This window comes from Seriola aureovittata, chromosome 2, assembly GCF_021018895.1.
Source record: "Seriola aureovittata isolate HTS-2021-v1 ecotype China chromosome 2, ASM2101889v1, whole genome shotgun sequence".
In the NCBI taxonomy this organism is placed as follows: Eukaryota; Metazoa; Chordata; class Actinopteri; order Carangiformes; family Carangidae; genus Seriola; species Seriola aureovittata.
Window position 1 is genome coordinate 24,037,010 of NC_079365.1, and position 21,654 is coordinate 24,058,663.

The 21,654-nt window shown below is 41.7% G+C and overlaps 2 protein-coding genes across 14 annotated transcripts in view; one reads left to right on the top strand and one right to left on the bottom strand.

Annotated features, from left to right (window-relative positions):
* Positions 1–512: 512 nt before the first annotated feature.
* On the top strand, positions 513–11,808 carry padi2 (peptidyl arginine deiminase, type II). Of its 2 annotated transcripts, none has more exons than XM_056388269.1 (16): positions 513–758; positions 3,343–3,514; positions 4,004–4,073; positions 4,155–4,216; positions 4,712–4,829; positions 5,147–5,299; positions 5,468–5,661; positions 6,106–6,209; positions 6,463–6,574; positions 7,083–7,190; positions 7,275–7,426; positions 7,547–7,694; positions 7,862–7,955; positions 8,047–8,126; positions 9,039–9,179; positions 9,343–11,808. In XM_056388269.1, the coding sequence occupies exons 1-16, from the start codon at positions 604–606 to the stop codon at positions 9,574–9,576; spliced, it is 2,097 nt and encodes a 698-aa protein (XP_056244244.1). In that variant the 5' UTR covers positions 513–603; the 3' UTR covers positions 9,577–11,808. The 2 variants fall into 2 exon arrangements, with proteins under 2 accessions (XP_056244244.1, XP_056244253.1); XM_056388278.1 differs by lacking the exon at positions 513–758 and adding an exon at positions 1,492–1,746.
* rap1gapb (RAP1 GTPase activating protein b) overlaps positions 11,204–21,654 on the bottom strand; it is a 94,643-nt gene continuing 84,192 nt past the window's right edge. For 6 of the 12 annotated variants that reach the window (XM_056388227.1, XM_056388198.1, XM_056388217.1 and 3 more), the window contains 12 exons: positions 21,439–21,510; positions 21,249–21,335; positions 20,837–20,980; positions 19,136–19,267; positions 17,837–17,914; positions 16,933–17,042; positions 16,280–16,396; positions 15,308–15,443; positions 14,787–14,886; positions 14,183–14,289; positions 13,529–13,576; positions 11,204–13,443 (listed from right to left, as the gene is read on the bottom strand). In XM_056388227.1, coding sequence (XP_056244202.1) covers positions 13,568–13,576; positions 14,183–14,289; positions 14,787–14,886; positions 15,308–15,443; positions 16,280–16,396; positions 16,933–17,042; positions 17,837–17,914; positions 19,136–19,267; positions 20,837–20,980; positions 21,249–21,335; positions 21,439–21,510 — 1,092 coding nt within the window. In that variant the 3' untranslated portion in view covers positions 11,204–13,443; positions 13,529–13,567. The remainder of the gene's footprint in view (positions 13,444–13,528; positions 13,577–14,182; positions 14,290–14,786; positions 14,887–15,307; positions 15,444–16,279; positions 16,397–16,932; positions 17,043–17,836; positions 17,915–19,135; positions 19,268–20,836; positions 20,981–21,248; positions 21,336–21,438; positions 21,511–21,654) is intronic. The other 6 variants (XM_056388164.1, XM_056388172.1, XM_056388181.1 and 3 more) reach the window with 6 other exon arrangements.

Genomic DNA, 21,654 nt, shown 5'->3' on the forward strand with positions numbered 1-21,654 from the left:
AGTCAATTATTCATGCAATGCGGATTGCTATCCTTATCATAATTGTTTATTTATGTTTGTTATTTGAGTAATCTGTCTGTATTTTCTGAGTCCCTGTACTAATTATCATTAAATGTTGTTTGTGCTGATTATTATTATTATTATTATTGTTATAATTATAATTATTATTATTTCTCATTTGATTATAGCCTATCTGTTGACTAGGTTTATTTGCAAGTCTTTTCAGAAGATGTAGACAGTGTGCTTTCATATAGCTTCTTGCATTCATGTAAAGGTCATCTGCACGGAATCTATTTCTCTCTCGGGGGCAAAAGTTGATCAAATCGCTGAAAGCGGGCAAACCCATTTCAGGACTTGGGAACTGGGACATCTTGTGCAGTAGATGAGAAACCTCACCTTCTCAACTAGACAGCAGTGCCGCACCCTTCACCTGAAGAAATGATCCTATGGGTTTTCTTTTCAGCTGTCTGCCAAACAAGCTGGAAGTGTGCCTAAAAGGGCCGACAACGGTGCCCCTCTTCTCAGGTTACAAAGCCAACACCAGGAATAGGAGACACCACCTACAGAAACCATTAAGCAGTCTGAGGCAAACACCAACCAACGATGTTTCAACAAATTGCACAAACTAATGTACCTGCTTTCTTACAAAGGAGGGGAACAGGAGCCCCAGAACATCATCGGACATGTCGCCTGAACACAGAAAATCCTAATCGCATTGTGCATGTTGTTGGCACTTCCATGAAGGCAAACCTGAACAGGTAAGCTGAAATGCATCGATTGAGACCGTCACATTTGTCGCATGTTATTAACGTTGATGTCAGTGGTGGCGGTGCTAGTGAGGAGACTCATCAGTTTAAGATTCAACATTTTATTTAACTTTATTTCTATTCCTCTGTGTGCAGCCTCGGCTGTATTATAACACCTGGATATGGCGCTTCCACCCAACCTTAAGGCCAATTCTGCCCAGTGGCAACTCGTGGTATTGCAGCAAAAATCCCCTGTAGTATTTTCCCCATAGACCGCTACTGTAAAAGAGACGCCTGAAACCCTGTTGACAGCTCACCTGCAGCTAAAAGCATAGTCAGTTATGACTCCGTATTGTATACGTTTAAGCTATGGGGTTTCAATCTTTGCTTCTTTTCCAAAGCCCAGAAAAGTAATTTTTCCCCGAATGACTTTGGCTATAATGTTCATTGATACAGCTGTGACGGTGAAATTATACCGATATTTCTGTAATATAGTGCTGGGAAATACAAAACATACGTCAATGTACTGTATTGTTACTTAGGCTGTGATGAAGTATAGGCTAAGTAAATAAGTGGATAGTGTTTTTTCCACCACGGCTCTAAATGCGAACCTTATCTCTACAAAAGACCTAAGACAAAGGGAATGAGTAAACAGAGGACAGACAATAAACAGAAGAGAAAGAGAATAGATGACATGAGTGGAGGGTGGTGGTGCTTGTGGGCGGCTCGCTGACCAATCAGCGCATTACAGAGGCTTAAACCTTGAGCACCTGCAGCCTCCATAATCACTTGTTGCGCTCAGAACGGACAATCTTCCGGAACCAGTTTGTGTATTTACTTTTATAAAAACAGAGCAGTCGCTGGGGATTAAGTGTCAGTAGTAGGCAGACTGCAGGAGGACTGCAACCATGATTCACCCCCGCACTCTCAGAGTAGATTATGACAATGCTGCAAGAGTGGTATGTGTGGTCGGCTCGGAACTTAATGTGAACCTGTACAGGTAAGCATTTACTTAATCTGTTGTCATAACGCACAGCACACACACACTCTCACGATTATAGATTCACCTGCTCTCTTGGATTTAGTGAGGGTTTCCTACAGTATGTCAAAAATTATATTCTATTCTGTTCTATTATGTTATCTTGCTTGTCACTGATGTCTTGCTAGAGACTAAGAAAGCTTAATAAACTCCATGTCCAGGGTGGTTGCTTTAGACTGTATTTGTAGCAGTTGAATCTAATAAACTGGGAAGTGTGTGTATAAGAGTCCCATTGTCAACCCATATCAACAAAGCTGTGGGGAAGATCATCATTTGCATGCAGATCCTGGTGGTGGCAGACCTCATGGTCTTTTGTTTATACTGTGGAAAGAGACAACAGTCCTCTGTTGTTGCTGGTAACAGGAAAGACTTTGTTGTACCAAAGAAATGTAGGCTGTAAGTACTGCCAAGTGTCATCCGACGCAACAGAGGAAAGCTGGACTACCGGCCGGACAGGGTGGGAGACTGGCCCGTGGCCCGGACCTGCGGGGGCTCTGTTGGCTCTTTTGTTTGGAATGTCCAAAAATAAAAGTCTCACATTATTTGAATGGATTTACCCGTATACAGGCCTTGACATGTAACAGGACCCCATTTTAAAATGTTAAAGATTAGATTTACAGTCTTTTAAGTCTCACTTAATACTCACAACTATTTATAGATTGAAAGAGGTGTTGGCTTCTGTAATTATTTCTTCTGTCCATATTTGCTGTGAAGCAATCCCTCCCTAATGTGATTCCAGTGTTAATTATGGAAGGCAAAGTCTACAATGAGTCAGAGGTAGGCTACAGTAAGACGAATCAAGTGTGAAATCTTTATAGTTGATCACTCCACTGCAGCTCAGCAAGGAAAAGCTGTATCACCGTATTAGAACTGTATTAGAAAGGCACCAGACAGTATGGCCAGGAGGAATAACTGCAGCTACCAGTGATTGTTTCAGTGCATATATGCCTTTAAACCAGCCTTTAAACAGCACGGTTGTCTCCTTTAATACTCATAGAACTTCAGTTGACATTCTGACTGCATTGGTGCCTTTTCATAAACAAAGCAGTGGTAATGATACCACAGCAAAATAGCTGATACATAGAAAACATGAGATCATGTGGTAGTTTATATGGGGGAATATCAGGTATCTCAGTCCTCAGGCAGAATTCAGGCATTTTCACCTGAGACTCAAAAAAAAAAAAAAACTTCAGACTCAACAGGATGTTTTTTCAGAAGGTGTCAGTCAGTTCAGTCAGCAAGGCATGAGGGACATTTTACCACCTGCTGTTCTAGTTCTTTATTCTGTCACTGTTTAGAGATCAATAGTCTGTTTTTGCTGCCTTCCACAGTATAAAGAAAACAGGCTGAATCACTATCGTGTCTACAGCTGCTACTTTGGCTTGACACCTACGAAACATCCGCTTGTGGCTTGCCTTCATACGTCAACTCTCTTCCTCACTTGTGTATAAATAATTATCTGCTCTGACACACCCATAATATGCTTAATACAGTGTATCTGCATACTGTAAACACGGCACTAACTTGCAACAAACATGCTGCTTGTCTCGTTCTCAGGAGTGCCCCACCCAGCTCCAAGTTCTTCTCTGTGAAATGCACTTACAATGTTCAGTACAGCATCAGCCCCCCACCCCTGGAGACGTCACACCTCTCCCCCATCCCTCTCAGTGGAAACTCAGTGCTACTCATCAGCATGAGACGTGCCAGTGAATTTGAAAATGACAGCAAGGTAAAAGAAGGACATGAGTGCATGACACTGATGTCACAAAGTGTCATATTTCAATATATATGTATATGTGAAATCGGTTTATCGATGCACATTGAAGAAAACCATTATTCAAATTCATGTGGAACCATAGTTATTTCAAAAACATGATTTGTTGTTATTTAGACAAAGTAATTATTGTTTTTCTTTTTTCTAAGATGACTGAGTGAATAGCAGCTCCCCAGAGACAATATTATTGGAACAATTTGAAAAAAATATCTCCACTTCAAATCTTAAACATGAGTCAGTTTCAGAGTCTGCAACAAAAACACTAACAGACCTGTGGCGTTTGTGCCTTTTGCTTTAAATGACCAGAGGAGATCTTCCACTCTGTGCAGAGAAGAAATGTTTGCTTTGCAATGTAAAGCTCATAATCTTAAAATCTTTACTCATGCTCCTGTCAAATATTGTCGTTTTGTGAATGTAAATGACTTGTGCCTTTTATTTTATAAGCTGTCTGTCCAGTACTATGGGGGCAATAAGGAGGTCTTGGGGAGAGCTGTTATACACCTGACAGCTGTTGGTAAGTTGAGAAGAGCGGCTGGAACATAACAGGAGCCATGCAAAGACACTGTGTGATTAACCAAATGTGTCTGTGACACAGAGATCTCTCTGGATGTGGATGCTGACAGAGACGGTGTTGTGGAGAAAGACAACCCTAATAAGGTGAGTGCAGATGTCTCAGTTTTACATGGCAATTTAAAATCTGACAGATATGATGGAGAAGTTTTGTGTTTTTGTCACTTTCTGATAAACAGTAACAAGTGTCGGCAAGCGTCACAAACTGAATAGAATTCTGCTTGTGAAATAAACTCTGTGCTGCATGTTTCTTCATTTTAAAGTGCTCCCGCTTCTTATTTAGTTTTGTTAGGTTCAGATAATTACTCTGTACAAGCCTGAGCAGGCTGTAGTTGGAGACCATTCAAGAATGTATCACTTCATTTAACTTTCTCGTCTGATTTTTATCAACTTTTTCCCATCAGAACTGAGACCGTTCTATATATGTGTTTTTTAAGCACACATTTTCATTTCTCTGTTCTTTGTGGTTTGGCAGTTTAGTATGCACAAGTCAAAAAACAGAAGTTGTCTGAAGACTTGAGTTGTTTCACAAAACTTATTATTTAAAGATTTCCCATGTCTGATTTATTGAAAACTTGTTAGGGCTCCTGGAAATGGGGTCCTAATGGGCATGGAGCCATCCTATTGGTCAACTGTGACACAGAGCGGATTTATGCGAAGAAACCGGACGTCGAGCAGAACTACATCTCCAGACCGTCAGGTAACACAGTATCAGTTCTTGTTCTTCAGTGGATATTCTTTGGTCCCTCTGTACCATGAGCCTGCTTATAACTGTTGGCAGTGTTAAAAGACCTCTCATATTTGTTTTTGCAAAGTCAGCAGATAAAGCAGGTGTTTGATAAAATACAAATCCAGAGCCCAGTGTGAGAGTGGAGAGGGCAGGCTGATAAAATACGCCTTTCAAATGACTTTGAGGTGGACAAACCAGTAGAGTTGAAACTTTACAGTAAAAACATGATATTTTGGACAGAACAATTCACTTGAATAACTTTCACATGACTCTTTGTGGATGTGCAGATCTGAAGGACATGTCAGTCATGGTGCTGCGGACCAGAGGCCCGGCCAAGCTCCCAGAGGGCTACAAGCTCACCATGCACATGTCTCAGGGCGACGCAGAGAGTGTCAGAGTCTTCATGTCCACATCCCCTGAAGCAGCGAATAATTTCCTGTGTGAGTAAAGATGAAAGCCCCAAACACATGATGTAACATGGATGTAATTCAGCTGGTTAGTTAAGGCTCTGTGCTGTTTTTAACTGTTATGTTCAGACCTTTTTTTACTGTTATTTTTAAGTATTTGAACCTTGTATTTGAACCTTGTTTATGATGTTCTTACTTCAGCAGTGAAACACTTTTATAACTACTCTGTGAGGGACTATCCAGTGGTGCTGAACAGTGAGGTCCTGTCACAGGAAGTGCCTTACATTGGAGGCGTAGCAGAGATGAAGTTTTATGTGGAGGGCCTCAGATTTCCTGACAAAGACTTCGATGGCCTCATCAGCATCAACCTCAGTCTGTTAGAGCCCATCTGTGAAGTAAGACCTGCAGAATGGCACACACCTTTATTTCATCTCCTACAATGAGTTCCTTATTTTGCTTAATCATCTTCTTTACTCTGTATTTTATGTAAACTGATAGTGATTAAATTGCAAATATACTTTCCAAAAAGTCTTAAATCAAGGTCCATAGTTTTTCTCTGCCTGTCCTCCTCTCTCCGTCCTCCTCTCTGCCCATCCACCTCAGAGCTTCCAACTGAATCTCAAAGTCCTCTAATAATCTGGTTGATAGTTCACAACAAAGTTAGTAAATTGACCTTGAGATAAGAATTTTTTTGGCATACTGCTATTTCCAAGGCCAACAATGAACTTTTACTCTCAACAAAAGAACATGCTACATAGATTTGTTTACTAAATGTGAGGTCAGTTTAGGATTTTTTTTTTTTCACAGGCATCACTCAGCGGCCTCTCATGTTTTGACAGGGTATCCCTGAGACGCCCATTTTCACAGACAAAATCGTGTTTAGAGTGGCGCCCTGGATCATGACACCCAACACCTTGCAGCCTGTGGAGGTGTTTATCTGCAGGTAAGAGAAGAGTGATGAGTAATGAAGATGACAGTGACAAAAGATGTGCTGACAGCATCTTACAGTGTTACACATTTCCCCTCAATTTTGAATCACACTACCAAGAAAGTTGCGTGTAAATGACTTATGGTTCCAAATCTGTATCAGCACTTTTGACTTTTTTCAACAAATGCATTTGCATTGTGAAATGAAAAAGAAATGGCAAAACATTGCTTAATGAAAACTGTGTGTCTGCTTGTGGTTACTGTCTCAGCACATCTGATAACTACCAGTTCCTGAAAGGAATGAAGAACCTTGTTGCGAAGAGCGGGTACAAGCTGAAGATTTGCCATGAGTATGTGAACAGAGGAGATCGCTGGATGCAGGTGAATAAACTAAATGTGTCACACTTTCATGCAGATTTTAGTTTTACCTGTCATTCACAATCATTTGATGTCTGCTTCTCATTCACATCTGCACTATTTGTTAGAAGTCCTTCACTCAGATTACTTTTTAATTCTTGTTTACATTTAGTGCAATGCACCATGAGTGTGCATGCAATTGATAGAATGTGGACTATGACAGATTTATTTCAGGTACAGTAACAGTCTCATAGGTTTCATAATTACTACATTACGAATTCTTGGAAAAAAAAGAGCACAACTGAAAAAATGTGCTTCTTTGAAAAATGACAAGGGCAGATCACATCAGGTTTATGTAGAAACACTGGGGCAGTCAATGGTTTTCACAACAGTCACTTTATGAGAAAGAGGAAACAAAAAAAGAAAGAACTCACATAGAACCCAAAATTTACATGGAGAACAGAAAAACGAACAAACATTTGTTTAGAGCTGAAATACAGTATTGACATAGAGTGTATGATCCATTTTTCAGGACGAACTGGAGTTTGGTTACATCGACTCACCTCATCACCGTTTTCCTGTTGTTCTGGACTCCCCTCGAGATGGAGAACTCATGGACTTCCCATATAATGAGCTACTGGTGAGTCAAAGGCTTTCGGGAAATGAAAAAGCTCTGAGAGAAGCATGATTTTGTGTCTTATCTTAATCAACTTAACGTCCCCAGGGCCCAGACTTTGGCTATGTGACGAGGGTGGCCCAGAGAAAGGATGTGAGCAGTCTGGACTCATTCGGTAATCTGGAGGTTAGTCCTCCTGTTACAGTGAACGGACAAAACTACCCCCTGGGCAGAATCATCATTGGAGTGGCCTTCCCTACGTGAGTTCCACAGATCTAGAGCAGTTTTTCACACTATTAATGAATTCAGTTTATTGCACAGTAAACAGAACATGTGACGGAGGATTTACGGACGTACCTGCATCTCTTAATTTCTTTAAGGGCAACTAAAGGACGCAACATGACCAAAGTAGTTCAAGACTTCCTGTGGGCTCAGAAGGTTCAGGAGCCCATTGCCTTGTTCTCTGACTGGCTCTTTGTCGGCCACGTAGATGAATTCATGACGTTCGTTCCAGCACCTGACAGAAAGGTAACAGCTTAAACAGCTAAACCGAAACCAAAATGCGACATATACTGGAAGCTGTCAGCTTTTACTGGCTGATACTGACTTGCTGTTACATACATTGCGGGGTTGTATAAGCTGTCTGGATGTGAGACAGCCAGTGTTATGTTTGTCTCTTCTGCTTCTCTTCACAGCACTTCCGCCTGCTGCTGGCCAGCCCAGACGCAGGCTACAAGCTATTCAGAGGCTTACAGAAGGATGGTCACGGACAGGCCAGACTGTTTGAGGGTAGGCCCCGTCTGACTGCAATGTGCATCTTAGCAATGAACAGATTCATCATGTAATTCTTAACAGTCACTCTCACAATATTTCCGAAAAGGTCTGAAAGATGAAGAACCAACAACAGTGGATGATATACTTAAAGATGACGGTTTCCGGTATCAAAATAACTACGTACAGGTGAGTGGGATTGTAAGGTTAGACTCAAGCCCAGAGAGGATGATGAAAGACTAGTGCAGTTCCAAAACTATGGGCAGTAATACGCTGCTATAACAGCCTCCAGACTATGGGAATGATTACCACAATAGGATTTTGGAACCTGGCTGCAGGGATTTGCTCCCATTCAGCCAAAAGCACGTGTTGCTGATGTTGGGGTCGATAAGGCCTGACACACTGTCAGCGTTTCAGCTCATTCCAGAGGTGTTGCTGGATGTGGGAAAGGTCAGGGTGCCATGACATCAGGATCTCCCTTTACTGGAACTAAGGGGCTATGGTTAAGTCATGAAACACAGCCCCAGACAGTTATCATACTTAATCCACCAAGTATGATTCATCCAGCTGAAAACCAGGAAGTGAAAAAGGATTTATCACTTCACACAGCACGTTTTCAATGCTGTAGACTCCAGTGATGGTGTGCTTTACAGCACCTTTGGGACATTTGGCATTGCTGATCTGAGTCCACTCGTCTTAAAGCTGCTGATGAACTGTTCTCGTGCTGACGTTGCTTCCAGAGGCAGTTTGTCCTCTCTCACCACCAAGTTCCACACAGTTTTTACACCCTGTGTGCCTCACTGTGTGCCCCTTTTCTATGAGCTCATTGAGCTTCAGTGTGTTGTTTTTGCCCCTAGATGTTTACATTTTACTATAACAGCACACACAGTTGACCAGGGCAAATCTAGCAGAGCAAACATCAGACCAGCTGACATATTGGAGAGATGGCATCTTATGAGTCACTCGGCTCTGCAGTATGACACATGTGTTGTGAGCAATTGTTTGTACTCATACTTTTGGTCACACAGTGGACTTTGAACTTTGAACTATTGACTTGTACAGTATGTGCAATGCATGATATCTTTTTTTACTCTCTCCCAGAACTGCATCGACTGGAACAGGGATGTACTGAAGAGGGAGCTGGGCCTGGAGGAAGAGGACATCATTGACCTGCCAATCCTATTCAAGTTGATAGAGGAGGAGGACAAGGAGTACAGAGCAGTGGCTTACTACCCTGACATGGTGTGTTCAGACATATTATTCCGCTGTGATCATTTCCCAGTGGTTGTTTCCGATTTAAGAGGCATGAAAGCACTCATCAGTTTGAGATAATATGTGCAGTGAGTAAATCTAGGATGATGATAATACTACTGTGAGTCTCATCATCTGTCATGTCTTTTTCCAGGTGAACATGATTGTTTTGGGAAAAAACCTGGGCATCCCAAAACCCTTTGGCCCCAAGGTGAACGGACGCTGTGCCTTGGAGGCTGAGATGTGCTCCCTGATGGAGGGCCTGGGCCTCAAATGCACGTTTATTGACGACTTCGCCTCTTACCACAAACTGCTGGGAGAGGTGCACTGTGGCTCCAACGTCCGCAGGCAACCATTTGACTTCAAGTGGTGGAACCTGGAGATGTGAACAAAAACTGAGCGGTGGATGGAGACGGGTTAAAGTTGTAATCCTTAAAATTTCAGTCCTGCTTGATTTGGAAACATTGCTGCTGCCAAAATAACCCTCCCAAAATGCTGTTTTACAAAAAAAAAAGTCCTTCAACAATAATTGCAACTGCGATCTGATTAAATGCTAATGCTAAATGCTAAATGTTAGCTCACTGAAGAGATGGAGGGGTGCAGCCTTTCGCCTGCAACTCTTCATCTAACAGCTCACTGTGGCTGCTCAGGCTTACAGTATTTACTCAATAACAAAAACTAAAAATAATATGCTGACAAAAGAATTTTAGAAAATGAGCAGGAACAGTTGCTGTTAGTGCTAACAAAGGTGCGTGTCTGGTAAAAGCCACCCCTGGATTCGCAAACTGAACTCTTTTAATGTAATCTTAACAACTCAGCATCTTAACACAGCTCTGACAGTGTAAATAGAGTGAACACTAAACAGCAATGCGGGATTACATGCATGCTTCGTTTCTTGTGTGCAAAGCAGTTCTTTCAGTCAATGACTAGAATCACTCACCCAGTGAGTGTTGTCCCTGCACATTCACACTCTGGCAACTAAGAGCTCAACTGAACTGAGAAATGAACAGATCATTCCACGAAGTGATTCAATTCAGTTCGTTCACCCAAGAGATTTGTTCTTTTGAACGAATCCTTTGCACTACCTGCATGTTAGGCCGGTTTGAAACCAGCGCAGGAATGGCAGACTCCGCTGCTAACTATGAAAACACAAAGAGAGGTGACTGCAGATTGTTAATACATTGAGGTGGCTATCGCTGGAAATGCCAGCAATAAATGGTATAAAAATGGGTTATGATTTCACTGAAAATCTTGAGGACTATAACTTTGCACAGGCAGATAGAGACGGTCATTGTCAATACACTAGTTCAGTGGTTCCCAACCTTTTCCAACTCACGGCCCACTTTAAAATCTCAAAAATGTCGGTGGCCCAAATCCAACCCCTTAACAATACAGAGGCCAACTAATGCCTTCTCAGAGCTCTTTTCATTTTAATGATAACGATCGAACATTCAGGACTGAACTGAAGGCAGGGGAAGCTCAGTTTTTCTTTTCTGTTCACTCTTTCCTTTTAATTCTTCCTGTTGCTAACCAGCTGTCAGACTGAGATAGCAAATAAGTATACGATGGGATCTGACAGCGGTAGTCCGCCCAGCGGCAAGCTGAAAGTTAATTGGCTTATTGCAGACAGGCCTCAATACAAGAAAATAAATAAATAATTTTTGAATGTTTGTTTTTAAAGATTATTTCATATATATATATATGTATTTCTCTATAATTACATCTTTTCACCAAAATTGTAGTTTTGCAAATGATTTGTCAGCCTTCACGGCCCACAGGTTGGGAACCACTGCACTAGAATCTTTTTGAAAACAATAGCACCTTGAAGCAGCTTTAGGTTGAATCATGGTGCAATTGTTATTTTTTTTCTGTCAAAGCCTTACATTATCTCTGTTTTAGAATCATGAAATTCTTAATTTTCTTATCAATCATTTTCTTATCACTTTTTTTTTTTTCAAATAATGTATTCCTCATTTTCATAATTGTGTAGCAAAAATTACCCAAGGGGCTTGATCTACTGTACGCATCTTCATCTTTATTAAATATTTTTATTGGTTTCATTTACAAAAAGGATGTAAAGCAATATTTACAGGTCTTTTGAACAAGGGCTTAAGCAGACTGTTAACAAGAACAGAAATACAATCATTTGAATCAAGCACATAGAAGATTTGCTCCCGGTCCTGATGTGGTTCGGATTGGCCGTTGGCATACAGTGTAAGCACACAGACGAATGGTACCACATGGTGATGTGCTATAATATTACATAGCCACAAGAGGGTGTACTTCATCTACTCAAGCATTTTCAAAAGTCCAGAGGAAAGTCATCTGAATTCATATATTTTCATAAATCAGTTTATGGGCTGTAATACACAAATGTGTAATTATTTCCAAAAATGTCTATATTTTTTCTATGCCATTTTTCTGTTGAGTCAAATCTTACTTTGTCCCTGGTGATTTGTAGCTGTAAACAGCTTGGTGAATACAGTGTTTAGGTTGTTTAGATTTTTGGTCCAGTGTCTTAAACCTTTTGTACTTTCACTGTAACTTTAAATGCTGTCTTTAATTCACTACAGACAATAAATCTCAAGTCTGCTTCACTTACATCACTGAAAAAAAACAATCCCATGTATCAGCTCTTTCCTTCATAACAAACTGAAAACAGGAACAAGCTGATCTTCTCAAGAAAGATGAGCTGTTTCACACTCAAGTTTTCCATGGTCAGAAGTCAACACAGTATCCTCATTCATCGGAACAGATATGTACAAATAAATACATGTCTGCCTAGTTTTACATTCAAGCCACCGGGCAACGAGGTGCCTTTAAATATGACCTTCCTTCAAAGCAGCTCAAGTGACAATCATAAAGGCAACTTCAAGACAGGTCACAGTGTAATTCATATTCAGCAACAAATCATGTTTCTCAAAAAAGGTCAGCGCTTCAGGGATAACTCTGAAAATGTAGTGCTTCGGTCGCGTACGTATATTACACTTTACAAATAAAGTAGGAAACGGTGGCTCTCAGTCAGCAATATGCACTGCATCTGGAGATGTTGGCTGGTTTTCAATAAAAACACAAATCACAGGGATAACACCTCTATGTCAAGCATGGCACCAGTGTACAGAGGAGAGGTTTTTGGCAAGCAGATTTACACCATGCACAGTACCGTTGTATACACACCTGTACACAGACATCAAATCAACAAGTGGTGTGTGACGGAGAGCATTTGGAGACAAAGGTCTAAACAGCAGTACCTTGAAGTGTGGAGTGGGGATGCGTGATGCTGGTTGGGGCACTACAGTAATTCTGCTTTTAACTATAATCATACAGCATCAACAGAGTCTAGTTTAATGTTAAAATATTTCTTTCTTTCTTTTTTTTTTATTACAGATTTACTGTCACAACCACATTTTGAATGCAAAAGATTGCAGACACATTTTCTGCAATATATCTCACCCTTCACCCACCCAGGAGAAACGTGAGTGATGCAGCCACCAACAGCAGCATCATACAAGTACCCTCCATCAAAAACATGATGAATTATGAAGCTGTCGTAAAACACGACAAATATCCACTGCAGAACACCCAAGATAAGAAGAATAGATCATCAATAAAACACAAACGTAGCCTGACAGATACACACACACACACACACACACACACACACACACACACACACACACACACACACACACACACGCACACGCACACACATACAGACCCGGTACATTAAAGTTAAACCCATGTACAGAGGGATGTGAGGCTGACATTAAAAAAACATTTCCTCTCCAGTGCAACTCTTCTGTCCTTTAGACCCTCGGACTCGGTTTCTCTCACCGCTCTTTCAGCCACAAGATTAAACCCCTGTTCAATTCCTGATCTCTAAAAGAGGACACACAACAGCTGAGTAGTACAGTAAGACAGTTTACAGTAAGAATTGGGTTTCAGAGCATACTGGCCTGGGAAAATGACTGAGCCAGCTGACAGATGTGTCAGTTAGGAGGGCATGGGTGTGGAGGTCTCTTTTTCTTTTGCCTCGAGCATTTGAGAAGGGATTCCATGTGGAGGGGCGTCAGGTAGGAACATGTCCGTGAAGCTGGGTGTCTGTCATGACAGGTGGCAGATCCATCCCAAACACACGGTGGACGATCTGTCAGTCTCTGGATTGGGCTTCTAATTCTGCTCCCCTTCTGCATCAGTGGTGGGAATCACACGCCCCTTCGCTCATTTGTGGCAAAAGATGCCTCGTATGGGAATGCTGAGGGAGACAAGGTTACGTAGAAGAATCAGGTCTTTAGTGTCAAACTCTTAATTAGGCCCAAAATAATATTAATATGTCAAACCTGAAAATGGAGGCTGATGTAGAGATCATTAGGGTGTGGCTAACAGTTCTGCAGACAGACATGGAGAGATAATGGAGACACAGTTAATATCAGCAAATAGAACAAGAGAACATCAGAACAGGGCTGCAATAATGATCGTTTTTGTTATTGATTAATGTGTCTTGACGAATCTGTTTTCAGCCATGCTAGTCGTGCGGCTCTGTGGATGAAAATGTAAATATCTCCACAGGTGTTGGATGGATCGCCATGACATTTTTTTTTTTTTTTTTACAGACAATCATCCTCCTCATAAGATGCACCCAAATTGACTCTGGCGATCCCCTGACTTATCCTCTCGCTTCACCAGGAGCCTGACATTTGTGGTTTGGAGTGAAATGTCTCGCCAACTATTGGATGAACATGACTGACATGAAATGTTGGTGCAGACATTCATGTCCCGCTCAGGATGGATTGTAACAACTTCAATCATCCCTTAACCGTTCACCGAACGCCATCAGCAGGTCAGAATCGCCATTTGTCCAATATGTGGCCTCTCTATTAGTGTTGGAAGTTAGTAGTCGATGAATGACTTTAACAATAATCAGAGGGAACATTCTTTCCAGTGAATCCATCTTAGCGTCAACTAATGACTGATGCCAGGCACTTTTGTCTCACCGATGAGAACTTGTGCTCCTGGGGGGGGCGCTCCATCTTGGGCCTGCCGTCTGCCCCTTTTGGCTCCGATGTCTTCACTCCATCCGGTTGCTGCTGAAGACGAGAAGCTGGAGGAAGGCGGCAGATGCGTGGATGTCATAGTTAATAAACTCAAGCACAAAATGCTGCCAGCTGTTCAAGCCGAAAAAAATATTCCAGCATGCAAAGATTAATGGTTCAGAGTGAATCATTAGCGGTGGAAAAAAAAAAAAAAAATGTGCAGAATAAAAGAAGTTTGCACGGGAATCACAGATAAGTTTGTAATGCTGTAGGCAACAGTGAACTTCATTTAAGAGGAATTTGCAAAGTGCTCTCTTTTCATACAGTCACATATTCAGTTGGTGGGAGTGAGTGAGCTCTACTGGTGCAGCTGAGGGGAAGTTCATCACTCATGGCTGCTTCGATATTAATTGCTCAGGAAGCAGAGAGTTTTATTCTTGCCCCATGCCCCCATCTAGATTTTCCCCAGATACCCTGGATATGTGAAACAGTCGACCTTGCCCGCATCTCACACCTTCAGGCTATTACTGGCCCAGTAATAGGAGTCATTTCTTCCTAAACTCACCTGGAGAACTTCCCTGGCTGGAACTGCAGGCACTGTCATCCACCCCAGACCCGTACAAAAACGAGTCTCTCTTGAGTGGCGTAACACAAGACATACTTTCCTGTAAGAGGGGTGAAGGAAGTTAGACATATTTCCCTTTTTTACTGACAATGTATCACAAGGAGAAGCAGACGGCATAATCCAAACAACAGCTCTACTCTGTCACTGTATTTGTCTTTGTGTATGTGCTGTACGTATAAGAAATGGATAAACCCATTAATATGTATTACTCTGCAAGAATTTTGACCGCTGTCATTACTGGGATATAGTGTAATCCATCAAACATTCTCAAGTCCTTAAACAACAGATAAAAAATGAATCATTATTCCCCCCACAGTAAAAGTGAAACAAATGTGAATGGAACCGCAATATGTCACGGGCCGTAAAAGAAGCTTTCTGCTGTTGTTTGGTTTCAGTAAGAGACAAAACTCCATGGGTCTGCACTTTCATTATGTGTTGTCGCACTTCCTGTCTCCACCCACCAGTCCGGTGTCGTACTCCTCCTCGGCCTCGTGCTCGTGCTCCTCGACAACACTAGCGAAGCTGCTGGCGTTGGAGGAGGAGCGGGAAAGGTCCTGTGCCTCGGGGATGGACGGCGCCCTGCAACACATCGCCAAGCTACACACCTGGGTCACTCTGACCGCACAAAAACCCACGCAACACCCATACACTGAACACCAATACACCTATTTGAGCAGTTGTTTAAATGTTTTTCTTCCAAAAGTCACATTAATTTGTCATTTACATCTCAGAGCCCTTCCAACGTTCCCTCCAGTTTCAGGCAAAGTGACAGCAGCGCCTTTGTAACTGTGTGCCACGTAATCTTTTAGGAGGATTAGAAAAACAGTCCTTTAAATTAGCTGTTGCTAGGGCTGGGGTGATACTGAGTAAAACGTCCTGCATATATCACAATAGTTTTGCCTACATACCGATAACAGACTAAAGTGCTTCCTTTAAGACACAGTAAAACACAATTTAATCTATACCACGCTCCCGGATGATTCCTTGTCTCATATGAGCTTTAGTTCATACATGTTTATACTTTTCTCAAAATGAAATGTCGTCTGCCTCATTACCATGTCAGTATTGTATATATCACATCACTGTCAGACCTTTAATGTATTGTTTCTTGTCTTTTGTCTAGACCACACACACCTGCTTCCTGCAGAGCGAGACGCCCGTGTTGCATTTTTTTTTAGAAAATCTGGAGCCAAACGTTGAGATTGTGAAAAGGATAATGTGAATTTTGTGGCTTGTGATGAATGACAAATAAATAGAGAGGCTTAGAGCTATGACTATGAGGGCAGTCATCCATGTAATAGAGTTGCTGTTTTAAACTCTACAAATGCATTCCCTCCCCACTCATCAAAGGCATCTATCACCACAAATAACTTCTCAGTGTTTTTGACTATAAGACAGTGAACTATTACAGAATTAATTAAAATAATAGTCACCTGTTCTTAGTGGCAGGAAACTCTGGAGAGCTGTGATTGGAGGAGTTGTCTGATTTATTTTCCTGCGAAAAGTGGCTGCTGTCGGGTGTCCTCTGGGTGCTGGGCGACACCTCTCTGCTTCAGGACGGGGATGGAGATTGAGACATGAAGGTAATGTTCGTTTATTATTTCATATAGTAAAAATTTTGACAAACTATTGATGGATGTTACAACACATTCACATCATCTGAATGTGTGTTGTACGATCTGAAGAAATCCATTGTAATTCCAACAAACCACAAGTTACTGTTTAACTATTGTCTGCATTTTTTCCTTTGTTAAAGTGACTGATCACCAGCTGGATCACAAATACAACAGATGAGCTTTACACACAGCAACAGTTATGAATCTTTAGTTCAGGTGGTAAAATTAATTAGCGCACAATCTAATCAAACAATCAAACAGAATTAGTGTAAAATCTAGCGATGAAAAAGAAACTAAAGCACAACAAATTCTCTTAATTGAAACTGCCATCCAACACAGACTCATATCTGACACAGTGTGTCTTCTAATAACTAATTTCTTCATTTTAATGTCTCTGCTTCCATCTGTTGCAACACTATTCTCTCCTCACTACCCACTCCCTGCTGATCCGCTCTGCTCTGTCCTCTCACCTCCTCTCTTGGACCTCCTGGATGTTCTCGATGCCAATGGCGCTGCTGCGACGGGAGCTGAAGGGCCCAGACTTTTTCCTGGTTGGGCTTTTCCCAGGAATTATCAATGACTGACAGTGGGCAGGGAGAGGAAAGTGAGACACACTGAGCTGCTCACACATTGTATACAGTACATGATACAGTAGGCTACATGTAAAATATGCTACAAAGGAATTATGAACTGATGGCTTGATAAATCCTGAGATGATGTAATGACACATTTGGCAACGCGTTTTACAAATATGATGCAGAGGCTTCAGGTGGGAATTGATTTTATATTCTGTATTTTCTTATTTTTGACTCTTGTCTCTGACAAACAGACTTTTTTGTCATCTTTCTCTCTTAGAAGTGTCCTGGGTGTTTCTGTTTGGTTTTTATTTAAAGCAACAACATCAGACTCTTGTATGCTGCACATTTCTAATTTAAGATGGAATATGATTCAGCAGTGAATGACTGTATGACAACACAAGTGTTTGTTGGATTTCTTACTTTTCTTTTTCAGTGTTAAGGGACACACTTCAAAGTAAAAAGAAGTGAAGGAATTCATGCGTGAAGCCCAAACATTCATCATCTACCTGTAAAAGCTATTTATGTTACAGGAAAGATTTTTAACTGAAGGTAAATGAGCTATAATAACGTCGCTCAGTCCGTCATGTGTCATTCCATCTCAGCCATAAACACAAGAGGGTTCGGCTACTGGTTCAATGAATGAAATGAATGAAATTGTAATAAAACCATAACTAAACAAATGTCATTATAACTTATTACACCTACAGATTTAAAATCCTCTAGCTATACACTTACATTTCAAAAAAGCAAAGTAAAGACAAAAATAGAAAACGAGAAGGGAGAGTTATACGTGAACCTCTTCTATTGTTCCTATCCCTATGGCACTGCCTCGACGTCCATATTTACTGGGACTTTTCCCTGGGACAAGCAATGACTAAGCCACACAAGACAGGTCAGGGGAAGCAGAGAGAGAAAAGAGATGATAGATTGAAAAAGGCAAGAGAGGGAAGGAAAAGAAAAAGAACACATCATAAGATCTCATGCGCACAGCACAAAGAATTTAAACAGCAAGGTGCAAAAAGAGCTTGAAAAGGAGCTCACAGCGTGAGTTAATAGAGAAGACATGATATTGAGGAAACCGTAAGAGGGCTTTTTTAGTGCAAAGACAGATTGGGGTCCAACACAGGAGGGCACAGCAGGAGATGAGGAGTGCCACCGAGGTAGCAGGCGTGTCTGCAGTTTCTGCCCTGAGGGCTACAGGTCTGTGTAGTGATGCATTCGGAGGGAGAAAAAAGGGCAAAGAGGGCTGACAGAATCCAAAGAAAACTTATTCCTTTCAGAAATGGGGTGAATTTAGTTCCAATTCAAAATGTTCTCAGTAAATTAATTCAAAAACGAGTGAAGCATGATTAACCCCATCCTTGAAAGGACAGGACAGGACAGTGTGCCACTTGCATTTGTGGCACATGCCATGCATATTTTTCAGGTGCACATGCACAAGGCTACGAAGAGAGGTTGTGACATTTACAGGAGGGAAACAGTCATGACAAAAAGCACATTAAGGAGGAAGGGAGTCTGGGTAGTCAAACAGCTGCTATGCTGAGCTCACTTCAAAACTCTGGGTAGAGACTAGACTGGGGATCACAAACAGTCATTCATCTTGTATTGAGAAGGAAATCATTGGTTTAATTTCACAATGGATTCTCCATTTTTAACATAATCATAGACATCTAACTGTCACACTATGTGGTGATGAAGATTCTCTTGACAGATGAGAATGGATGAAATGCTGAGAATGAATTATGCTAAAAAAAAACCAACAAAAAAAAAACAAAGCAAAAAAAAACTTAGTTATTAATACAAACACTTAGAGCCATAAATGGAAAAAGGCAATCAGTGCTACTGTAGTACAAAGCAAGAGTGAATTTAAAATGTTAGGAATGAAAGCGAGTGCTTTGATGTTAATGTACTGATGTAAGTCAGGGGCTATAATGTGCCAACAGGAGTAATTTGCTAAAGTGCTGCTCAGAAGAAAGAGTAGGGGTTGAGGAGTCTGTATGTGCACTTATCCACTGTGCTGTGAGTAGTGAAAATATACTATATCCTGAATGCACGTGTTAGGTGGGCATCATGTGAACCAAAATGGTCTACTTACAATCCCTGGGGTTTTGGGGCTCTCTGCGGGATTGTGGGTAAAGCTGCCACTGTGACTAGTGGAGACTGTGTGTGACTTCTTGTTACTGAGGCCCATGGCGTCCATAGACTGGCTTCTGCTGCGGATGACCCGCTACAGAGAGAAACGAGGAGATACTGTCAGTGGATCCACTGATACTGTGTGGAAATGCAACACACTGGCCGATACTTCAAATGTCGACCAGTATGTAAATATTATTGATGCAGTGCATGTTTTAGTGATGTGTTTTTACAAAATTTTTACACGATAAAAAAGTTTTTTATGCGGAAGACATTTTGAAGTCACAGTCGGGTAGAAACACCTGTGTTTCTCCTATATGACAAGTCAAAATGTGTGCTGTGAAAAAAGCTTATCACTAATATATTTACAAATATAACTATATAATATAATATTCAATAATAAAATTAATAATAAGAAATCAATACAAAAATTAATTAAAAAATAATAATATAATATTTCATAGAATGTCAAAAATTCTGACAAATGGCAACTTTTAATAATAGATTTGCTCCATTATTGTTCTTTAATGGAGGTTAATATAACTTGATGTTGAACCTGCTGCGAAGTGTGGTGAATATGAGGGCACAGATGTGAGTATTCGAATGTGTGAGTGTTTGTATGCCGGACTATTTTTGAACACTTAGAGGCAGTGCAGGTCAACAGGCAGGAGGGAGAGGCTGCGTGACAGAAATGTAAGTTCATAGAGGGTTTGAGGCTTTGTGGTGGAGTACAATGAAGCTGCATTAGTTATCTTCTAAGTTGTCATTTAACGGGGAAGTATCTGTGGGGGGGGTTTATGATACGGAGATGAGACAGCGTGAAACAAGGAAGACCAACATGAGAGAACCAACAATGAGAGAAAGTAGGAGAGACAGCAGCAGCAGAATTTAAACAGCGAGACAGAGCAGACAGAGAAAGGAAGAGTGGGAAAGCTTTGCTGATACAATTTGTGGAGGTGTGAAAGAGAGAAAGAGAGGCAGTAAGATGGCTTTCGGCAGGTAGAAAAAAATAAAGATAGACAGGACTCGCAGGCAAGAGCAGATTCATACAGAGGTAGTGTATGGAGGTGTGGGAGAGAGATGGATCTAAAGAGATAAAGGTGGATGTACTTCTCTGAAGTTACAAAGAAATGCAAAAAAAATAGCAGAGAACAAGTCAACGACACGGAGAGAAGAGAAAAACAGCAAGGGAACACTGCCCATGGGGAGACATGCAAACTGCATCATCAGCTCCCTAATGAGAGGTCATTAAATCGTTCATCAGGCACACACAATCACAGCTTCTGCTGCCGCGCCTCAGCGGCTGGGCTACGCTCCACAGCCCTAATGGTCATTGATGGAGCACTCGCAGTCAGAGCAAAGTGCCTTTCATACACAACTGGACGCTCCCCTGCCACAAAACCACACCATCATGTGAAAACACACTGAGTTCAGCAGTCGCAGCCAAGTGAGGAAATCAAATGCCACAGGACTGGTCCTTTGAGATACTGCACATTTTCTATGCTTTGTTTTCTCATGTGTGAATACCCAGAATCCCAGCCAAGAGACAGGGGAGGGGGAAAAAAGGCATCCTGAAAGTTTCTCCACTCATCACCATTCTCTCTAATGCATGTGGAGTTGCAGATTAACGGTGCGTCTCTTCAAATGAGGGATGCGGCTGTACCTTGAAGGATTCAAAGAAACCTCCTCCTCCTCCGCCTCCCCCGTTCTCCAGCTTATCTTCATCCCCACCCAGACCCATCATGGACTGGCTGTTGATGTGCAGCTCCTCATACAGAGTCTCCAGCAGGGCTGAACGTGTGCGCTCCTGACAACAACAACAACAGCAGCAACAACAACAACAGCAAAGTCAGTCTGCAAAGGTACTGACAGTGAATCTGAGATCTGAAATTCGAGTTAGTTCTGTTTCAAATGTGTAGAGCTCAGTAGAATGCACATCTATACTAACAGGTATGTGGTGCGTGCACACACACACACACACACACACACACACACACACACACACAGACACACACACACACACAATACAGGCATTCAAAATTTCTATGGCACAGGCTGCATTGTAAAACTCTCACCTCCAGCTTGGCAAACTTCTCGGCCTTGTAGCAGGCGTACTCTGCATTGATGAGCTTGGTGAAGAGGAACTCGCGGAACTCGGAGCCCTGACCGAGGCAAGTACAGGGAAGGGAAGGCGCAGAGAAGGAGGGTTTATGGTGTCTGCTTGTAAAGGGGAACTGAGTTTATGAATTTTGTTTGACTCCTGACCTTTTTAAAGATGGCAGGGTCAGGCAGAGCAGGCCCGAAGAAAGGTACGTCATCCCTCGCTGTCACAGACACCTGGAGGAGAAAGCAGGTGAGCAAAGCCTGTGACAGCTGCCTATGAAAGAGACACTGTGATGTGCCGCTTTTTAAAGGCACACAGAAGAATCAAAACTCCTGAATAATGAATGAGTGCATCTGAAATAGATTTCATAGGTCACT

Excerpts from the sequence above, each read along its gene's own strand:
- padi2 (XM_056388269.1), top strand. The coding sequence starts at position 604 with ATGTTTCAACAAATTGCACAAACTAATGTACCTGCTTTCTTACAAAGG. Across the intron at positions 4,217-4,711 it reads AGAAAGACAACCCTAATAAG|GGCTCCTGGAAATGGGGTCC; the intron begins GTGAGTGCAGAT and ends AAAACTTGTTAG. Across the intron at positions 7,191-7,274 it reads TCCCATATAATGAGCTACTG|GGCCCAGACTTTGGCTATGT; the intron begins GTGAGTCAAAGG and ends TAACGTCCCCAG.